This window comes from Erithacus rubecula (assembly GCF_903797595.1).
Source record: "Erithacus rubecula genome assembly, chromosome: 6".
Lineage (NCBI taxonomy): Eukaryota > Metazoa > Chordata > Aves > Passeriformes > Muscicapidae > Erithacus > Erithacus rubecula.
Genome location: NC_136688.1, coordinates 55740221 through 55760543, shown reverse-complemented (window position 1 = coordinate 55760543; position 20323 = coordinate 55740221). Strand labels below are relative to the sequence as shown.

Sequence of the window (20323 nt, the reverse complement as noted above, 5' to 3'; positions counted from 1 at the left end):
ACCAATGCAACAGCTCCACACTAAATGAGCACCCAACTCCCTCCAGAGACACCTTCTTCACTCCCAATATCACCAAAGCCCAAGTGTTGCATTGAGAACTGTGAATTTTCTTGGTCAAGAATGATTTTTGAAGCCTTTGAAGTTGGATGTTGGACATCCTTGGGTGCTGAGGTAAGTTTTAACAAGCAGCAAGTGTGTATATGACCATTTTTAAGTGGGTGAAGTGGGCAGGGACACAGGATACACTACCTTGTTGGTGATTCAAGCTTTCCTGCTCCACTGGAAGCTACAAAGTGCCCTGGAGCTGCAGCTGTAAGAGCCTGTGTGTCACTGGAGCAGAGTCTCCCACATGATCTGTGTCTGTTTATATCCACAACATCCGTGTGGCCACGGACTGGGGGATAAATGACAACTGTGAAGGCTGCATGGCCACAGGACTGTTGCACCCTGTCAAACTAAAGATGCAGAATATCCCATAGTCAATCCTGGGTTGTCACTTATGATTCTAGTACTACAAAAATTTGCCATTTGTAATTCTCTCTCTGTCCCTTTCTCCTCAGATCAGTGACAGATTCTCAAAATGCAGCAATCGAAAGAGACTTCCAAGAGAAGTGAGTCTTTCCCAAAACATAAAATATTTACCTAGATTGCTTCCATAATCAAGATGTTTTCAGCATGAAATGCAAAGAGGAGAAAAAAAGGAAAACCTTATTGTGTTAACAACAAAAATAATTCAACTCAAAGCTCCTGATTTTAAGAATATCCTACACAAATTAAATGGAAATCTGCCAACTCAGTGTTTTATACTTCATCCAAAGAATACAGCTCTTATAAAATTCAAACCACATTACACACAATTAAATTGATAAGAAATACTCTGATGTTTTAATGTAAAAACCAGCTAGGTAGGAATACAGAAATTACTTGAAGCACATGTTAACTGCTATGCAGGAAGGCACCTGAAAGAGAGCTGATATTTGGATGTTACCCTGCAGCTCTTAATGGTTGCTCAGGAATGTCAACAGAAACCTTCCCCTTTGGGAAAACATGGGTATCTTCCACATGTAGGAATGGATTACTTTTTCCTAAAGTTTATTTTAAAGGGATAAAATCACCCAGAAAGAAGTGAGCTCCTCCACGTTTTTGTGCCAGCCTATGGCCACATTGTCACAAGGCATTACTTCCAAGGGAGCCACAGGAAAGTAGTGATGGATAACACAAATCCAGCACACACAGATTCCAGAAACACACACACACACACAGGACGGGTCCACTGTAGGATGCAGGACAAATAGATTGAGTAAAACAAAGAGTCAGATTTCAGTCTGGCATCTTCCCTTTGGGAATGCCAGCCTGCAGACTGCAATAAAAGGATAATTAACTTTGGGCATCAGGAAAAAGACAATTTTATAATCTAATTCAAAAGTAAACTTTTTTTTTCTCTCTAGCAGTAAATCTATTTTTTTAAAAATTCCTACAAGCTCTTTCTTTCTTAATAACCAATAACTGCAAGAAAGTATCTGTTTCCCCTACCCTTATAGTTGCACATAAAAATGCATTTCCAAACAGAAAACCCTTTTTTGGTTTATCTTTAAAGAGAAGACAGGTCAGTAAGAAAAATATTTATACCTGCATTACTCCAAACAAAGTCATCATTAAAAATATGGAAATGTTAATATAATTTTTCAAGAATCTAGGACTAATAGACTTTTCACAAACTGAAAATGAGCAAGCCAAAACGCAAGTCCCAATTCTGGAAACAGTTTATGTGTATTATAATTTTAAGAGGATCAGGAGTCCTGTTAAATTCAGTGAGATAGTGAGAAGTTTCCAGTTATATATTGTGTGATAATCAGAAAAGGACAGCTGGAGTTCAGCAGAATTTACCTGGAACAGTTTGCTCTGTTAGCAGGTTTTATCTTATTTTATATCAACAAGAAAATTTTTAGAACTCTTAAGAGAAATAAATTACTATGCTCCCTTCACCAGCAGCTTGGAGTTTGCACCGACTGAAATCCTGATTTATTCTTTTGAGCAAGAGTAAAAATACAGGAAATTATTCCTCAGAGTTTTGAAGGAGCTTTCTGCAGCAGAGCTTGCAAAGAAATAAATCCAGTGTCTCCTTCCCTCACTCTGTTGTTGCTATTTAGGATTCAAATATTCCAAAAGAGAATTGTCATCCTTACAAAGTTGTAACTGAATTGGGAAATTGGGACACGACTTGATAATCAAAAAGGAAATACTTGCTACCAGTCTTTAGGGAATTGCAAAGAGATGCTATTTACTTTGGAATCCCTACAATATATAAATAATTTTAATAGGATTGCAACAGATACATTGAAAAGAGAAGGTGAAAAAATATTAGATCAAGGGTAGTGAAAAAAACACATCTTTTAAAATTTATTATCCAGGAGGCTGGAATCACCTGTGCCACTGAATTACATTTAAAAGAAATTTAATAAAGACAAATGGTCATTTTGCTCTGATTGTGTTTCCAAGGTTTTACACTGGATTCCCCAATCCAACTGCCTTTTCATTATCTCTGAAAAATAAAGATTAACAACAGACCTACAAAAAGATTATGATGCTTCTGATAAAAATTGCTTACAGTCAATCCTTTGTCTAAAATTCCAAGCACATGCTTGTGTGTTAAAATAGGTATTCAGATTAAAATGGATATAACTGTTTGTAACTATTTACAGGGTGATTGTTCTAGCAGGTATTAAGGTAGACGTGTGTCATGTGTTAATACACTGAATTATACATTTTAATATTACTAGATATAAATTATGTGTGCTGCCTCTGTTAAATATTTTCAATGTTTAACGGATATAATTTGAAGTGGTAAATAGTACTGCAGTATTTGGATTTATAGTTCAGTTTCCCACTGAATGCTCAATTTGACTTAACCTAGAAGAAAACAAAATGGATTTGGTTCTACCTGAGGATAAACCAGCGGTCGTGTCTTGAGTTAGTTAATACAAAAAGGCCATTAATATTCAGGATTAAAGGAACTTTTGGGACATTCTGTTACATTATCAAAGTGCTGGGGAATTTCTCTCTCTACAACTCCCTGACAGGATGGGAGCTGGGATCTGCTTCCAGGGAACAAGGGACAGGATGAGGACACCTTGAAGATGCATCCGACATTAGAGGAGTTTCTCCCAGGAAGGATGGTTACACATTTGTTTAAAAAAATGAGAAACAAAGGTCTCGATATTCAGCAAAATTTAGATTGCTTTGTTTTATAAAGACAGAGCAAGCAGCGCTGGGGAGGCAGAAGGGTCACAGCCCACTCCATGCTCCACTCAACTTTGGTTTGAGCTCCCTTTTATAGCACGGTTTCCTCGTAGCCATCAATAATTGCTATTTTTTGTTGTCATAATTTTGCCAGGTAAGCAGTGGTGGATGGCTGGACGATGTGAGTCTCCGGACAATTTCTCCAGTCCCACAGATAACCTCTGCTCTTGATGGATAAGGAATGACAGAAGTCAGGCAGTCTGGTCTCAGGGATAGGCTGCAATTGATTACACAAAGGCAGGAAATTGATTTTGCAGAATCTGCAGGGCTGTGTAAAAACCTTGTTTTGCAAGCTGTCGACTTATTTAGAAACATACAAGGGGATTTAAAACAAAATTATTTAATCATATCTTTTCCTTTCTTTAGTGTCACGCTTCATTTCAGACCTAAGCATTCTGGTTTACACAAACCCCAATACTTGTATGATTAACCCAATTATTTTATCGATTATCCCATTGGAACGGGCTGGCCAGGGAAGCCGCAGGTGTCCCGGACCGGCCGGGCACTCAGCGCCATGGTCTGCCCGGCACAGTGCGCTCGCTCACGGGCTGCGCTCCACGATGCCAGGGATCTTTCCCACCGGGATCGATCCTGGGATGCTGCGGGGCCCTGCCCGCCGTGAGGAGCGGGAGCACCGCGGCTGCTCATGGCTCCGGTACCGATCCCGCCGTGAGGGGCGGGAGCACCGCGGCTGCTCATGGCTCCGGTACCGATCCCGCCGTGAGGGGCGGGAGCACCGCGGCTGCTCATGGCTCCGGTACCGATCCCGCCGTGAGGGGCGGGAGCACCGCGGCTCCTCATGGCTCCGGTACCGATCCCGCCGTGAGGGGCGGGAGCACCGCGGCTCCTCATGGCTCCGGTACCGATCCCGCCGTGAGGAGCGGGAGCACCGCGGCTCCTCATGGCTCCGGTACCGATCCCGCCGTGAGGAGCGGGAGCACCGCGGCTCCTCATGGCTCCGGTACCGATCCCGCCGTGAGGAGCGGGAGCACCGCGGCTCCTCATGGCTCCAGTACCGATCCCGGGCCGGCCGGAGCCATTTCCCGCAGGCAGCGCGTCTCCGCCGCCTGCCCCCGGCGGGCAAAATGGCGGCGCGGTTGAGGGGCGGGCAAAGGGGCGGGCAGGGAACGGCAGCGCTCCGCCATCCTCCCGCTCTCCTCCTTCTCCAGCGCCGGCTCGGCCCCGGGCCCTGCCGCCCCTGCCCCGCTCCGAGCCCGGGCCACAGGTAGGTGCCATCCCCGCCGGGCTCCTTGCCGCGGGTTTGCCCTTCCCCTCCGGAGACTGCGGAGGTGTTTCTTGTCGTCGCTTATGTAGAGGTGAGGGGAGGGGGTGGGTGGGCAGCATGGTGGCCCAGGTGGGAGCCCCAGGGGCAGAGGTGCCTCGGGAGGAGGCGGCCAGCGGCCCTTCCCAAAGGAAATCCAGGGATGCTCATCCATAACTGGGATGCGTTGTCCTGGAATGCTGTGAGCCCGGGCTGGCTGGGGATGGAATCAGCCCTCTCTGCCTGGCTCTGGCTGGGCCTTTAGCCATGGTGTCCATCCCGGGAATCTTTAACCGTGCGGGCTCGGGGTGCATCTGGATTTGGTGGGACAGGGGATGCCACAGCCTCCCCTTCGCCTCCCACCTGTTCCTCCAGCTTGGCTAGCAGGTGGTTTGTAACCCGTACTTATCCTCTCGTGAAAACACCTGTAAGACCACCGAGGTAAGGATTTTTACACCCTATGTGTTTCAGCTGCTTAGGTGGCAGATGGCTGTGCACAAAAATAAAAGCAAACCAAACTCAGCCCATCCAACATCAGCCCACGTGGAGAATGGCGTTCATTTCGGCAAAATTCCTCGTCCTCCTGCGAATTCCTGCCTGAATTTCTGAATTTCTTTATAACAAGGGCATGACGAGGTTATTGCAGGGAGAACTTGTGACATGACTTTATGGTGTTCAAGCCCTTTTTCCATCCTTGCTGTGATAGTATCCAAGTGGCACGGACTCCCCCGCTGGTGACAGCCTGTTGTGCTTGGGGTTGTTTGGGTATCCAGGCAAGTTGTCCGTCGGGAATGTGCATTGAAGCCAGGTCCTGTAAACACTCACAAACGTGTGGAGCCTTGTTGCTAAGGCTTTGCACAGGAAATAAGACATGGATGAGTCCCTCTTTGAAGTCCTGATGTGCTACCTGACTAGTTGGAAGCCAGGAGAACAGCAGAGGGAAGAGTTTCCATAGTTAGAGAGAGTTTCAGCAAATAAATTCACCTCGTTTTGGAGCAGAGCCAAGTGGAACTATATTGTTTGTGTGTGTAGATTCTTGTGTCTCACACAAAGATGCCCATTGTTTGCACAGAAACTGTAAGAGGAATGTTTTGTTAACATTTGGTTAGCAATATAAACTGACAAACACAAATGCAGACTGGAACTTGAAACAAAAATAACCCTTCTGAGAGCAGAAAAACACAGCTGCCCAAAAACTGTTTTTCAAGGAAAACTCTGTACCTATTAGTTCTGTGTTTTCTTTTTAAACTCAGATTCTGTCATTTCCATGTCTAAGTCTTCTACTGCATGTAAATATCCCAGCAATTTAAGCTCCACTCCCATGTACCCTCTAAACAGTGCTTATTTTTCTAAAGAAGATTGACTGAATTGTGATATTTTATAATTGCATTGGAAATTTGGTTTTAGTTGGGTGTGTCGCTGTTACATTTTCAAATTCCTGAGCTGACTGGGATGAATTCCCCTGTCCATTGTCAACATGTGTCTTTTCCATTAGTTCCAGTAGGACTGGCTGCTGCCTTCTCCTTACTTCTAAGAAATATTTAGTGGCTTGAAATAGTATGACCAAAAAAATCCATGTTTTCAATATTTCATTGAATAAAAAACCCAAAAAAATCCACAGCCTACATGAAGAGTAGTTACAGAACCTGTAGGGTCCTGCTTCCCATGGTGGAATGTATTGACTTAGTGCATGCAAAATGCAAATTTTCAGTCATGATAATGCACAAAATCTCATTTGCACTGTTTCCAGCTTTATTCCCCAAAGACCAGCATCTACCAACAGTCAAGTGACTGATACCTGTTTAAATAAATGGGGTGAATTGTTCTTAGAAGGGCCCAGAAATGTTTGGTGTTTTAGAAAAAATGGATCATGGTAGTTTAAAGACTCTGTGGCAGCCAGATGTTTAATTTTTAATGTCTCACCAGTGATAGCAATGAGTGTTCATCAGATTGTGCAGGTCCAGTGGAAGAAAGTCAGTCAGAATTTCAGTCCTTGCCCATCTCCTAATGCACACCATCTCTTGCTTAGAACTGTTATTCATGGCATTGGCTCTGCTTTTTTTGTGCTGGCTTTTTCACCCTATTTCTTAACTTGAGTATTTCTGCCTGTCACTCATAGATTCTTGCTTTCATGATTAATAGCATAGAGTTATATTTGAATATCATAGTTACCACCTTACATTCATTGTTTCTACATTGCCTGATCCTCTCCAAATGAATATTCAAACCTGTTTCTGTTTGATGGGTGGTTGTAAATGTCTGCAGGTATCTTTTTTCCCTTTCTTTCAGCTTTTTCAGTTGGCACAAAGAACAATATATGCTGATTCCTCTACAACTCACAAGTATTGTGTTTGTTTTAGGAAGCAGAAAGTGAACTGTTTATTTTACATTATAGTGAGATCCTGTCCTGCAGCTGAACTGTATAGGGAGGACAGTAACAATGCTGATGTGGGAAACAATTTGTAATACTTCTACTTACATTCTTGAACATATTTATGTAAAAAAAATTATTCCATAAAGCTTTGTTGTTTTTTTTACAGGGACCTCTGTGTGCCTGTGTCCTTGCACTTGTGTGGCTGTTCACTGAAATCACAGACTCTGTATACAGAGATCCTTAACAGGATTTGGAATTGGAGGTCTGTGGCAAGGTGTGGGATCAGATTGGGTGGGAAGAATGTCAGTTTTAGGAAGGTATTCTGATGGGGAGATGGGTTGGTTTTATCATTATCTCCCAGGCACAGGTTATATGCTTTTATTTGCAACCTTCAGATGAAGGAATGTGTTCACAGTTTAAAATAGATGTTTGCTTGTGGTATTCTGGGAAATTCCAACAGCAACGTGTCAGAATTCCAGTGTAACTTGGTAAATAAAAAGAAGACACAATAATTCCCTGGGTTCTGAGTTCCAGGATCAGTAATGTGTCCATGTGTTCCTCTCTGCTCTCTCACAGGGAGGATGATCCCCAGCCAGTGTTCCTGAGCCACGAGGATGGGGCCAGATGTTCCCCTGCTCAATGACTACAAGCAGGAGTTCTTCTTGAAGCGCTTCCCTCAGACTGTGCTGGGAGGTCCCCGCCTCAAACTGGGCTACTGTGCCCCTCCTTACATCTATGTGAACCAGATCATCCTTTTCCTGACACCATGGCTCTGGGGAGGAGTGGGAACACTCCTGTACCAGTTGGGAGTGATGAGGGACTTCTGCACCGCCGCGCTGTCGGGAGGACTCATGTTTGTTACTGCACTGGCTCTTCAGGTGACAAACCTCTATGCCAAGCAAAAAACAGTGACAGTAGAAAGAATGCAAATCCAGAATACCCTGACAGATGAAGATGAGTTTGAGTTTTCCAGCTGTGTAGGTTCAGAGACAGTAAAATTTATTATTCCTGGCAAGAAGTACATCATCAACACTGTGTTCCATTCCCTTCTGGCAGGGGTATTGTGTGGGCTGGGAACTTGGTATTTGCTGCCAAACAGAATAACCTTGTTATATAGCAACTTTGGAGGAACTGTTGTGATCTTTGTGTTTGGATGGGTGACCATATGTATTGGAGAGTATTCATTAATCATAAACACAGCCACTGAAACAGCCACTTTCCAAGCACTGGATACTTATGAAATCACTGCTCTGATGAGACCTTTCTACATTTTTGTCTTTATTGCAGTGGATCTTGCACACAGGTAAACATAATAATGCATTTAGCTGCTTTGAGTGATGGTTACTCTGTGTAGTTGTGATGGGAAAGATTAGATTATTCTTCCAAGGAAAATTTATTATGAGTTCTATCAATTACTAACTTCAAAGAAAGAAGATTGATGCATATATGATAAAAATTGAGATTCTATGCTATGTATAAAAGGTTCTTAAATTTTATAGCATTCCATGTAAACTAGGAAGAGCAGTTTTTAAGTAAGAGATAGTTTTGCCTATCTTCTGCCATGTCATTTTTCATATTTTTGTATTGGAGCATTTGCATATATATCCTTTTAAAGGATGTGAAGGATTTGAAAACACATGTTCCTGACCTGGAATCATAAATCTAAACACTACAAGCTTCAGGATTACTGGATTAATGTCCAGATTTCATCCTGAAATACTTTCTATTTTAAGCTCTGTAAAGTGATAGCAGAGACTTTAATACAGGAGGCAAAAAAAAAAAAAAAAACCCAAAAAAAACCAAAAAACCAGAACAAAACAAAAAATACCCCTCTGAATTTGTTTTTAATTAATGGTTAAGGAAATGGGAATATTGCTGAATACAGATTTTGAACTTGGATTTTTAAATGCTTTTGCAATGCAAAAGATCTGTGTGAGTCTACAAATTAGGAGAGTCACATTTGTGTTTTTCAGATGAGTGTCTTAGCTGAAGTATTTGTAGATCAGGCTCCTAAAACAAGATGCTTTTAGATTGACCCTATGCATTCTTTCTCCATATCAGGTGATATTTATAGCACTTTGTCACATGTACATTTTTTATGTTTGGGGTACTTCAGATACATTAAAAAAAAAAGTGTTTGAATTTGCTAGTTTTGCACTGGGAGATGTCTTTATTGGTGATTTACCCTAATTGTCACTTCAGATGAGATAGGAGAATTATACATGTGGTGTTGGACTCCAAATTCTTCTGTTCAATTTCCTGAGGAGAAGATAAGGACATTGTCAAAATTCCTGATAAAATTGCTCTGAGGCTTGCTTACTTATTAAAAATTAGAGAGAAACCAAATATCTTGGCAGTCTACCACATTTAATGATAAACTACATATGGATTAGAATTTATGCAAATTTCTAATACTGATCTTTGTGGTTTTGCAAGAATATTTTGACACTTTTATGTGGAAATAAACTCTCTTTAGGAATATACAATATCTGTAGGTGTACAGGCAACATGCCAGGTTTTCCAGTGTTAAAACTTAGATCTTGAACCTTTGAAATTGCTAGAAATTTTGCTTTTGTGCTTCTGAAAAAAATACTTTACAATATTTTGTTAAACAGTTGAGGCCTTGGAGCCTGTGGGCCTTTCTTTTTTGCACAAGTATTTTTTTCAGTGTATTATCACAACAGTAACAAAAATAATCAGGGTAATTGCATCACTGTATTTAACTGAAGGCTTGAAATCTTTTAAATGAAAATTTAGTCTGTGTTCTGGTGTTCTAATTAATGTGTTGCTGTCCCAAGCATAAATACATGTCCTTATTTTTCCTTTTAAAAGATGTTCATTAGGTTTTATAGGTTGAATGTGAAATGTTTTTACTTCGGGATTTACTGTAGTAATTAAACAGGAAGTCTTCCCACACTAAAGTTTTTTTTTTCCTTCATAGAAATCAAATCCATTTCTTCTTTTATCCAGGTTTGCTGTCAACACACCCATTCTAGAGCAGACAAACCAGATTTTGCACATCCTGTTTCTTTTTCTGCCATTCTTGTGGGCAATGGGAGTTCTGCCCCCGCTTGATGCACTTTTTCTCTGGGGAATGGAACAACTGTTGGAGTTTGGACTAGGAGGTTCACCTATGTCAAGTAACACAAAGTAAATGTTTATACAATTGTAAAATATTTCAGTATTGTTTATAACCTTTTTCTTTTCAAGCAAATCTTCTTTATTTTCTCCTTCGCAGGTTGTTAGTAATGTTTCTCATTTCTGCTGGAACAGCAATAGCATCGTATTTCATTCCCAGCCCCCTCGGTGTGATCCTCTTCATGACTGGATTTGGGTTCATACTGAGTCTTAACCTAAGTGAGATTTGGTTTGCCTTCAAACACACCATGATCAGCCATTTAGCCTCCAGCAAATCTAAAAATACACACAGAGGTCTTAGAATGCAATTTGGGTGGAGGGAATTTATTTTCTATGTGACTGTGTTGACATTTGCTCTCACCGAAGCGAGCCTGCTGCATCAATTTGCAGGCTCCTCATCATTTTCCCAGGCCAGCCCCCAGGCCATAGCAAGTTACATTCTGATCCTACTGCTTATAATTATGTGGATTCTTAGAGAGATTCAGAGAGTGTACTTGTTTGGAGTCTTCAGAAACCCCTTTTACCCAAAGGATGTCAGGACTGTGGCTGTGTTCATGGAGAAGCAAAGAAGGCTAATGAAAGTTGGTGTTGTCAGGAGGATTTTACTAACACTAGGTAGGAATACACCACTCTCTGTTGTTTGTTAGATGATGCTTGTAGGGAGTTTGAAACTCTAGAATTGCTGTATGGGCAAGATTCTGTGAATGAATCAAGGGAAACCAAGTGGCTGGAAATACTTGTTGATGTTAAATTGTGCATTGAGTTCAGTTATGGGTCCAGCATATTTAAAAGTGATTACATTTGAAAGTGATTTTATTTATTTCTTTTATAGGGGTGAACCTAAAAAAATGAACCTTTTAAAAGCCCAGCTGAGAAAGCAGGGCCTTTTAAAGGATTTTAGTTACAGTTGCAGTATCCACTTTTGAAAAGAGGTTCTTGGAAACAAAATGAGTTGAAAGTCTTCAAGCTGACTAAATATTTGGTTCATAGAGCTTGCTAGTAAAGGGAAGAGCCTCCTTTATGGTAGGTTAGTGACAAATGTATCTACTTTGAGGGAGCAAACAATTGATTTAAATTATTTCGTTTCATAAAGAAGGATTATTTTGGGAAAGTAGATTGATGACTGCTAGTCCATGTTTATTTTTACTTATTTGAGTATTCTCTTGGAAAAACAAATAAAGGACAAAAGAATAGCAAGTAAGAATTAAGCATCCATGTAAATGTTTGTTGTCCTGGGCCATTATTGCAAATTAATTGTTCAATATCATGGGAATGTAATGCAAAGAGGAGTTTGTGATGATGAAGGAAATGTTTCTCTTTTTATGCTGAGATTTCCATCCTGCAATAAGACTGTTACCTTTGTTGACTTTTGTTATGTTTTTGGAAGAAGGTCAATGGTTCTTTTATTTCAATTGCAGTGTCTCCGTTTGCTATGATAGCATTCCTCTCACTTGACCATTCTCTACAGAACCTGCATTCTGTGTCTGTTTCCATTGGATTCACAAGGATATTTAGGATGGTAATTTGAATTTTAAATATGTTAGCCTTCAAAATGCTCTTCTACATGATTTGAGTACCAAGGTGACCTGGAAGAAATATTTCAGGTCATGAAAACAGATGTAGATATATTTTTTAACATATTTCTAACATGTTTCTATTTTAGGTCTGGCAGAATACAGAAAATGCCTTACTAGACATGGTGGTTGTGTCAGCAGCACAAATGTTGGTGTTTAATCCAGACCTCTGGTGGAACAGGAGCCTTGATACAGGAATCAAACTCTTGCTGGTAATGTCCATAATGTAAAATTAAGCAGAGAGTTGTTACCTCTGTTTCTCCTGGAGACTTACAGGGCCCAGGACCCAGCAGCTAAAAGCTAAAAACTGTGCTAAGATATATTCTAACTGCAGTGATAGTCATTTGAAGGTTGTGAGTTTATTCCTCACACAGGGCACCACTTATTAGTGTCACCACATATTAGTGGCTGCCTTCTTTTTCTTTGCTTTTATTCAGTCAGGATTGAAGCACAAAAGATGGATTTTCATGTTTAGACTTGGTTGTTTATTAATTCTTATCTATAGTAGAGTGAGTTCTACAGCCCTTCCAGCTAACAAGCTAAAAGTGAGAAAATGGAGCTGAAGTCACTCGTTACAAGGTCTTTCAAGGCTTCATTATCCAACTAAAAACTAACATTTATATTATTTGTACTTTTGACCCAATGGCCAAACACATGTGACCCACACTGTGGTACTTTCTATTTAATCAAAAACTACTACATAAAATCAAGAAGAAGGAACGAGAAGGAAGAAAAAGACAATGCCCAAGAACATCTATCTTGTCTGTTTTAAAACCCCAAATTCCAAACCCTTCACCATGTGATATTACACACTTCTACCCAAACTACACACCAATGATTCTAACTCCATCACTCAAATTTGGAAGCCTTCTCTAAGGCCTCAAGTCAAAAGCAATTGATTTACCAAAATAAGAGGATTGCTCTAATATCAATACTCAACTGTGATGGACTCTCTAACAATTTAAAGTTAGAAAGTGTATGTTTATTCAGCATGAGGTAATCCTCTAATATGCACTGCAAAATCACAGGTGATCACAAAATCTATTTATTAGCAAAGGATTCAAACAAATACATATTCATAACAACAGCCCCTCCCATCCCTGGTTCCTATGGTAATTAGCTTGAATGGCTGTTAAGCATATGTGATTGACTTCATAAATTAAGTCTGGAGTAATTTTTGTGGGGAGGGGTCTTAAAAGGAGGAAGTGAGGTGAGTCTTCCTCACACTAAACTCTTGACCTTTTCTCTCCATGACAATACAAATGATTTCTGGGGATAGTCCAATTTTCCAAAGAATGAGTTTCTGGTGTCATTGTCTATGTTTCTTTGCGTTGCTCACTAGTTTTGTCACTGCTGAGCAAACAGAAAATGACAGACAATCAATTATTTAAATTTCAGATAGCTACTCCCTTCTAGCTTCTAACTTTTAATTATTTTCAGCAAGGTAACTAAGATCCTAATTTTCTGAGATGAGTGTTTCACAGTGCTCTTTCGGGGGTGAGTGCCAGAAAGCCGAGAAAGTTCAGGGTTCCAGCAGTCATTGTCTTCAAATTGCTGCAGCTGTGCTGATTACACTGCAGGTTAACACCACGTGCTCCCTGCCCGTGTGCTGCAGGTCGGTCTCCTGCGGGATCGGCTCTTGCAGTTCCTCTCCAAGCTGCACTTTGCCGTCGCCATCCTCCTGACCTCGTGGACGGAGAAGAAGCAGCGCCGCCGATCCAGCGCCGCCCTGATCGCGCTCAACGTCGCCTTCTTCCCCGTGCTGCTGGCGCTGGTGGCCGTGTCGGCGCTGCTCTCCTCGCCCCTGCTGCCCCTCTTCACGCTGCCCGTGTTCCTGGTGGGATTCCCGCGGCCGCTGCGCAGCTGGCCGGGCCCCGCGGGCGGCACCGCCTGCGTCTGCCCCGACACCGTCTACTACCGGCAGCTGGTGCCCGGGCTGGCCGCGGCGCTGCAGGCGGCGCTGGCCGCCGGCGGGCTGGGTACGTACGGGCCGCGCCCCGGAGCGCTGCGGCTCAGCCTCCCGGGGACTCGGTCAATCGGGAGTCTCTCTGAAGAGGGCAGGGGTTGAAGTAGTCTTAGAGTGAGTTCTGATGTTTTTAGTGAGTAAAAGGTCTGCATTCCACAGCAGTAGCTTGTGTTCTACTGAAGGTTGCAAACATAGTAATATCTTCAGTAGAAGCTCCAAGCCCACAGTTGTAGACAGTGCTTAGACATAATAGAGTTATAGTAAGAATATTGTTTACATTTCTTACATAGAACACAATCGATTCTATGTGTAGTGTTATACGTAACCTGGCGAGCTAAAAAACTAGAATTCTAATAGGTTAAAGAGTGTGGTCTGAGTTTGCATCTTAGCTTGTTGGAAAAATCCTATATAACAGTATGTATGGGGAAAGTGGTTCCTTTTAGCTATTGGCTTTTGCCAGGGCTTCTAGCCATTTGCTTAATGCTACTGCTTTTGCCATTGCTTTTGCAATATTTACATAAGCCTCTTAGAAAATGGCTTATGTCTGGAAAAAGTGGCCTAATATTTGAAGGCAATGGAAGTTAACCTTAATCATGCTTTTCTGAAGAATATATCCAGGTGCTTTATTAGAAAACATGTGCTGCACTTTTATCACTGGTTAGAGAGAGGTACTAAATAAAATTAGGAAATCTTTTTTTCTCCAAAGGATACTTCAGTCTGCTTGTTCAGACTGATGTGCTTTGTAATAACCTTTTTAACCATTAGCTGCTTTGCTTATTTAAGATTACCTGCCAAGTAGGAGCCTAAGAGCTCAGAGCAGGAGCCTATAGAGCTCTGGAGTTTGGTGCCTTAGAGCACCTGGGGGTCAGAAAGAACCCCCACATCTATTGCTGCACTGGAGAACAGGAGGATCTGTGGCTGAAAACCACATTTCACAGTGGGGGTTAAAACTGATGTTCAGAGATTGCTCAGGAAAAAGTGGTTATTTTTATCCTTTTAACCAACAATGTAAGGAGGAGGAACAGCCAGAAGTTGCTCATAGGGAAGTTCAGGTTGGGTATTGAGAAATATTTCTTCATGGAATGGAGGGTTAAGCATTGGAATGGGCTTCCTGGTTGCCATCCCTGGGAGCATTAAAGGAACAAGTAGATGCAGCAGTTTGTGATATGGTTTCATGGATATAGTGGAATTCAGTCAAAGGCTTGATGATCTAGGAGATCTTTTCCAGCTAATGATTCTATCATGTCTACTTGTTACAGTCCTGTAAAAAAATAACTCTTTTGTTACCATTAAGGAGATACTAAATGAAGATGAAACAGTATCAATCCTAATCATTCTGTACTGAAAAAAAAAAAAAGGATGGAATTGGCATCTATGTTGGCAATAAAAGGCATTGATCCCACCTAACTGCAGGCAGTAAATTGGGTTGCATAAAGAATGTTGTGTGTCAAACAGTTCTCTGTAGGTCTGTCTGTCTCTGCATCAATCCCATTACTCAGCATCCAGACTTTGCTGATTTAGCTGTGTTATTGGTTCTGGTGAATTTTGACTGGATGTTTGTGAAATTCATTATGTAGCCTAAGTAGAAGTAAACAGCTGAGCACAAACCCGTTGATAAGATTTAATGTCATGTCTTGTTGGGGAGTTTTTGAGTAGGATTGTAGCAGCACTTGTGGGTTTACAGGCTGTGAAAGGCATCATTATGGGGTTTTCACAGAATTATAGAGACAGGGGTGAAGAAATGCCCAGTCTTTTTCCCAGCTGGAGACAGAGTAACTGTTTTAAAATTGCAAGGTCATTTTCTTGAGAAACAGCCTTTGTGGAACATAAATAATCAAAAGATTGTAGCCCTTAGACAAGAGGCAAATATTTACATAAGCCTCTTAGAAAATGGCTTATGTCTGGAAAAAGTGGCCTAATATTTGAAGGCAGTGGAAGTTAACCTTAATCATGCTTTTCTGAAGAATATATCCAGGTGCTTTATTAGAAAACATGTGCTGCACTTTTATCACTGGTTAGAGAGAGGTACTAAATAAAATTAGGAAATCTTTTTTTCTCTAAAGGATACTCCAGTTTGTCTACTGCATTAGTCCATCTATGTTTTATATGTACACTAGATATATTTATTTATATATGTTAATATCTGTTATTTATCTCTTATATCTATCTATATTAGATATATGCATATTTTAAAAGGGTTTTTTTTCCCCATTCCCATCATGACTATGGTGCCATGTATGCCTCAGAATAAATAATTCAAAACACTAGTCTTGAGGAGTAAAAAGTCTCTTCTTTAATGGGAAAATCTGTGAATGAATGTCTTGAAGCAAGAAAAACTGTGGTGTTCTCAGATGAGTTCAAGAGGAAGCAGTACCACTTTGTGTGTCACTAATTTAAACCCATAGCTTTTTCTGTGTAAAGGAATTTTAGTAGCTTTAACAGCTGGCAAGAAAGGAATTAAAATCTTTGCAAAATGTTAGCAAGAAAATGCACTTCATTAGCTCAGTGGGATAGAAAAGGTTACTTAAATTTTAACTACAGCTTAATGGTTGGTTTCACTGATTTCATCTTACAACATTTTAAAACTAAAATGCTCTTCAAGTGAGTCATCATGAGTGACAGGAGAAGCAGGTCATAAACTGACAGCAAATGTCATGCTTAAGAATAGAACCATTGTGGTAGGAGGATTGACATTAGGCTGTAGTTCAAATACAGTATAACCACCAGTTTTTAGGAAATTCAGAATTGCTCTTTTTGTGACATAGGTAAAAAAGAGAGAGTATACCTTTTTCCTTTGGACATAAGCATCATCTAATTTTTTACAATGAGAGCCAAATTGTGGGGATTTTGAGTATTAATTTGATTTTGTTCACAACCTGATTTTCTAATTCCAGTTCAATTATATTTTTATTTCTCTGATATTATAAACTTCCTACTCCACAGCAAATTGGACCATTAGGAAACTCCTGTTCTATATCATGATTCTTTAATGTATTCTTGGTAGGAAGGATTTTAGGTCTCCAGAGAACATCAGTGGGAACTGTGTGGTTGAAAATGCAGCCAAAAATTATCTTTAATCATGAAAGTCATCTCTGCAAAGGGAATTGAGGGTGGAGTTGTTTAACCCTGGTCTGGTGTGAATAATGCAGTCCTGCAGTTGGGTGAGGTTTCCCAACTTTCCACAGCTTTTTCAAAGCTGCAATTTCAGCCAGTTTCTTCAAGATTCTAAGGTGCTAGTTAGCCAGTGTTAACTGATTGTGATGTTGATGCAGAAATAGTTTGTGTTTGCTGTTGAATCCTTTCACTGGCATGTAGAAGAGGTAATAATGTAGTTTTTGTTTGGCTTTTTCTCTTGCCTAGGTCTCTCTCTGCCTGGCTCACATTACTTGTGCCGCTTTCAGGACAGGCTGATGTGGATCTTGGTGCTGGAAAAAGGCTTCACATACTGTGGTGTTAACATTAAGGTAATTGCATGCTGAGCACTGAGATTCTGATGTTTGGAAATCATGCAAACATTTTGCTGTGTAACAGTTCAGCAATGTAACTGATTTACATTTAATTTTCTAAGATGAGTGCTAAACTAGTCTTGCAATTTACATGAGTAGCAGATGTGAATTTTTTTATCATTTAGCTTGTGACACAGTATCTTTAATAAGCTGGCTAATAAAATCTGCATCAGGCAAAGATTTATTTAAGACATTGATCTGTGCCTAATATTGCAGTGAGTGATTTAATATTGCTGTTATCTCTGGATAGATTTATAGATTCAGTTGTGGAAGTAGTGACAATCATCCTGTTCAGAATAATTCTGTTGCAAACAAACAGCTTCAAAGTTACATCCTGATAAAGACTAACAAGAAGCTGCTTTCCTATGTGCTTTAGGGGCTAGAACTGCAGGAAACATCCTGCCATGCTGCTGAAGCTCACAGGGTGGATGAAATTTTTGAAATGGCCTTTGAACATCAGGAGCACACAAGAATTCTGTCTCCCAATCCTCATTTTGGACACATCCTGACTCCCTGTACTGTTGTTCCTGTGCGACTGTATTCTGATGCCAGGAATGTGTTATCTGGAATAATTGATTCCCATGAGAATTTAAAACACCTGAAAGATGATTTTGTTAAAGTGCTTGTATGGATGCTTGTCCAGTATTGTTATAAAAAATCAAAGACTTGGGAAAGCCCAGGCACTGCCAACAAGAGCAGACAAGGATCATTTCCAGAAAATCAGCATGGTGGTGCAGTGAAAGGATCCAGAGCTCTGAGGGAAGAAGACAGCTTTAGTGTTGATACAGTGGAGGACTGGACTGATGATAGTGACATTTTTGATTTTGAACTCAGTAGCAGAACAAGAGACAGAAAAGAACCTGGGCAGTCGGGACTGACACCAAAAGTGCACCTGTCTATTCCAGGGTCTGTAGAAACACAGAGCCAAGATTTCCTACCAGAAATGTCACCAGAAGATAAATTAAACAGGGCTGTGGTGCTTGGGCTGCCTGCTGTGGACAAAGGGAAACAGCCAGAAGTTTTATCTCGTGTAGAATTTAGTTGCTCTTACTCAGAGCTGCTGAGCATCCCTGAAGAATGGAGAACAGCACCAGTGCCTTCTTCCAAAGTCAGTGAGATGAGGCAGAGGTTTCCAGAGGAATGGTACCACTTTGTTTTGAGCCAACTGGACTTTTTTCATCTGAAAGAGAAGCCTTCCAGTTTACTCACAGACCTCATGAAAGATAAAGCTTTGAAAGACCTGTACATCCACGGGGTGCTGTCGTGTTGCTTTGGCCTGTTTGGGCTGGACAACGCCGTGCCTGCCCCTCGCCACGTGTTCAGGGCATACACTGGTGGCATTCCCTGGTCTGCTGGCCTGGACTGGCTAACAGGCAAACCAGAGCTCTTCCAGTTGGCACTGAAAGCATTCAGGTAAAAGAAAACATTTTGTAATATTAGAAAAATTATATAGAGAAGTGTCACTTCAGTAATGTTTTGTTAAAGCTGTATAGTTTAAATTTATTTGTAGGCTTTTCGTACATAAATATTGCTTGTGACTCCAGGCAGTGAAGCCTGTGGTATGGAGTTTTCTTCTTCTCCACAGCAGCTGTCTTCAATCTGCTATGTTAAGTGGGGAAAAACAATCTATTTTCACTGTCCTCAGATCTCAACCGTTTTGCTGGATGTGGATATTTGGCACTATCCATTATTGGGCAGTGGGGAAATGTTGGAGGGGAATAAGATATGTTTAAGCTGATGTGTTTTACATGTGGGTGAGCTAAAAGCACACCCAGATCAACTGGCAGTGACTGTGCTGACAAGCAGTGACTGAGTTGGTGGAGCCTCTCCACCCTCTGTGGCCTGAAGAGCCTTTTTCCCTCCTGCCTTTGCCACACACCTGACTGTGTGACATTCTGCACCTTTCAGATACACCTTTAAACTTATGCTGGACAAAGCCAGCCTGGGCCCAGTGGAGAACTTCAAAGAGCTGGTGACTTACCTGGAGGAATATGAAAGCGATTGGTACATTGGGCTGGTGTCAGACCTGGAGTGGCAGCAAGCAGTTCTGCAGGAGAAGCCATACCTGTTCTCACTGGGGCATGACCCAAGCATGGTAAGGAGAAAAACTGCTAGGTCAAAGTATGGGTTTCTTTTTTTCCCCCTTGTAATTGTGTTCTAAAACATGAAGGCTCTGGAAGGTTGGTTTGTACTAAAGAGGAACTGGCACCACTGCTGTTAAAAACCCCACTGCACTGTTCTTTACATGCAGCAATATTTCCTGATTATATTCCAGTGGAGGAGTTGAACTGAGGGGACTGGTTTATACTTTGCTGTGTTTGAAGTGTTCATAGTGTGGTCCCAAAGCTTCACCCAGTGCTTTGTAACCAAAATGCTCTCATCTCTTCTGGGACAGTGTACTGGACACGGTGGTCTGTTTGTTCTTGCAGGGAATTTACACGGGGCGGGTGCTGACTCTGCAGGAGCTGTTAGTCCAGGTGGGGAAGCTCAACGCTGAAGCTGTGCGGGGCCAGTGGGCCAACCTGTCCTGGGAGCTGCTCTACGCCACCAACGATGACGAGGAGCGCTACAGTATCCAGGCACACCCCGCCCTGCTGCGCAACCTGACCGTGCAGGCGGCAGACCCGCCCCTGGGCTACCCCGTGTACTCCTCGCAGCTCCTGCAGCTGCCTCTCTTCTAGCCTCCCCTTTCTTCAGCCAGGGCTGCTCCTCTTTGTCTCTGCCCCTGCACGCTGGCAGTCGGGTGTCAGTGCTCCCTCCCTTGCTCTCAGGGTGGCAGTACCAGGCTGGTGGGTGCCCTTGGCACGGGGGTGCTGCTGGCCACAGCCCTCAGCAGGCAGCAAGCTGGGGACTGGCCTCTGCTGCTGGAGCATGAGACACCATTGCCTGTGTGGCTGACAAGCCACATGCTGAAATTCTCTTCTTTGGTTTAGAGAAGAGCACCCTAATTCTGATCATTGCCATAATTCTGATCATTGCCATAATTCTGATCATTAACTTTTTTTGGTGCATTCTGACTTATTTTTGCTATTTTTTTCCCTTGGACAGGTGACTTGCACTGCCAGTCAGGTTACAGCTTCTTGTAGTGTTGGCAACCAAAGTGTATATAGGACTATTTATATGATTTTTTTTTTTTTATTCTGGCCATTTTATATTGGACTGAGTTCAGTTCTAGCATTTGTTATATGACTTTCACTGATCTTC

The 20323-nt window shown here is 41.6% G+C and overlaps 1 protein-coding gene across 7 annotated transcripts; it reads left to right on the top strand.

Moving 5' to 3' along the window:
* Positions 1–4384: 4384 nt before the first annotated feature.
* PCNX4 (pecanex 4) lies at positions 4385–19880 on the top strand. 7 transcript variants are annotated; one of them, XM_079309291.1, is made up of 12 exons: positions 4385–4525; positions 7102–7197; positions 7512–8238; positions 9906–10085; positions 10174–10688; positions 11492–11592; positions 11737–11859; positions 13263–13626; positions 16974–17077; positions 17496–18532; positions 19028–19214; positions 19549–19880. In XM_079309291.1, exons 3-12 carry the CDS (start codon positions 7550–7552, stop codon positions 19798–19800), a joined length of 3552 nt encoding a protein of 1183 aa, XP_079165417.1. In that variant the 5' UTR covers positions 4385–4525; positions 7102–7197; positions 7512–7549; the 3' UTR covers positions 19801–19880. The 7 variants fall into 7 exon arrangements, with proteins under 7 accessions (XP_079165417.1, XP_079165418.1, XP_079165423.1 ...); XM_079309292.1 differs by having other exon boundaries at positions 7102–7209; XM_079309293.1 differs by having other exon boundaries at positions 4495–4616.
* The last annotated feature ends 443 nt before the right edge of the window (positions 19881–20323 follow it).

Bases quoted from the DNA above. Each gene is read 5' to 3' on its own strand.
- PCNX4 (XM_079309291.1), top strand. From the start codon at position 7,550: ATGGGGCCAGATGTTCCCCTGCTCAATGACTACAAGCAGGAGTTCTTC. The intron at 10,086-10,173 runs GTAAATGTTTAT...TCTCCTTCGCAG, and splicing joins CCTATGTCAAGTAACACAAA to GTTGTTAGTAATGTTTCTCA. The intron at 11,593-11,736 runs GTAATTTGAATT...TTTCTATTTTAG, and splicing joins TCACAAGGATATTTAGGATG to GTCTGGCAGAATACAGAAAA.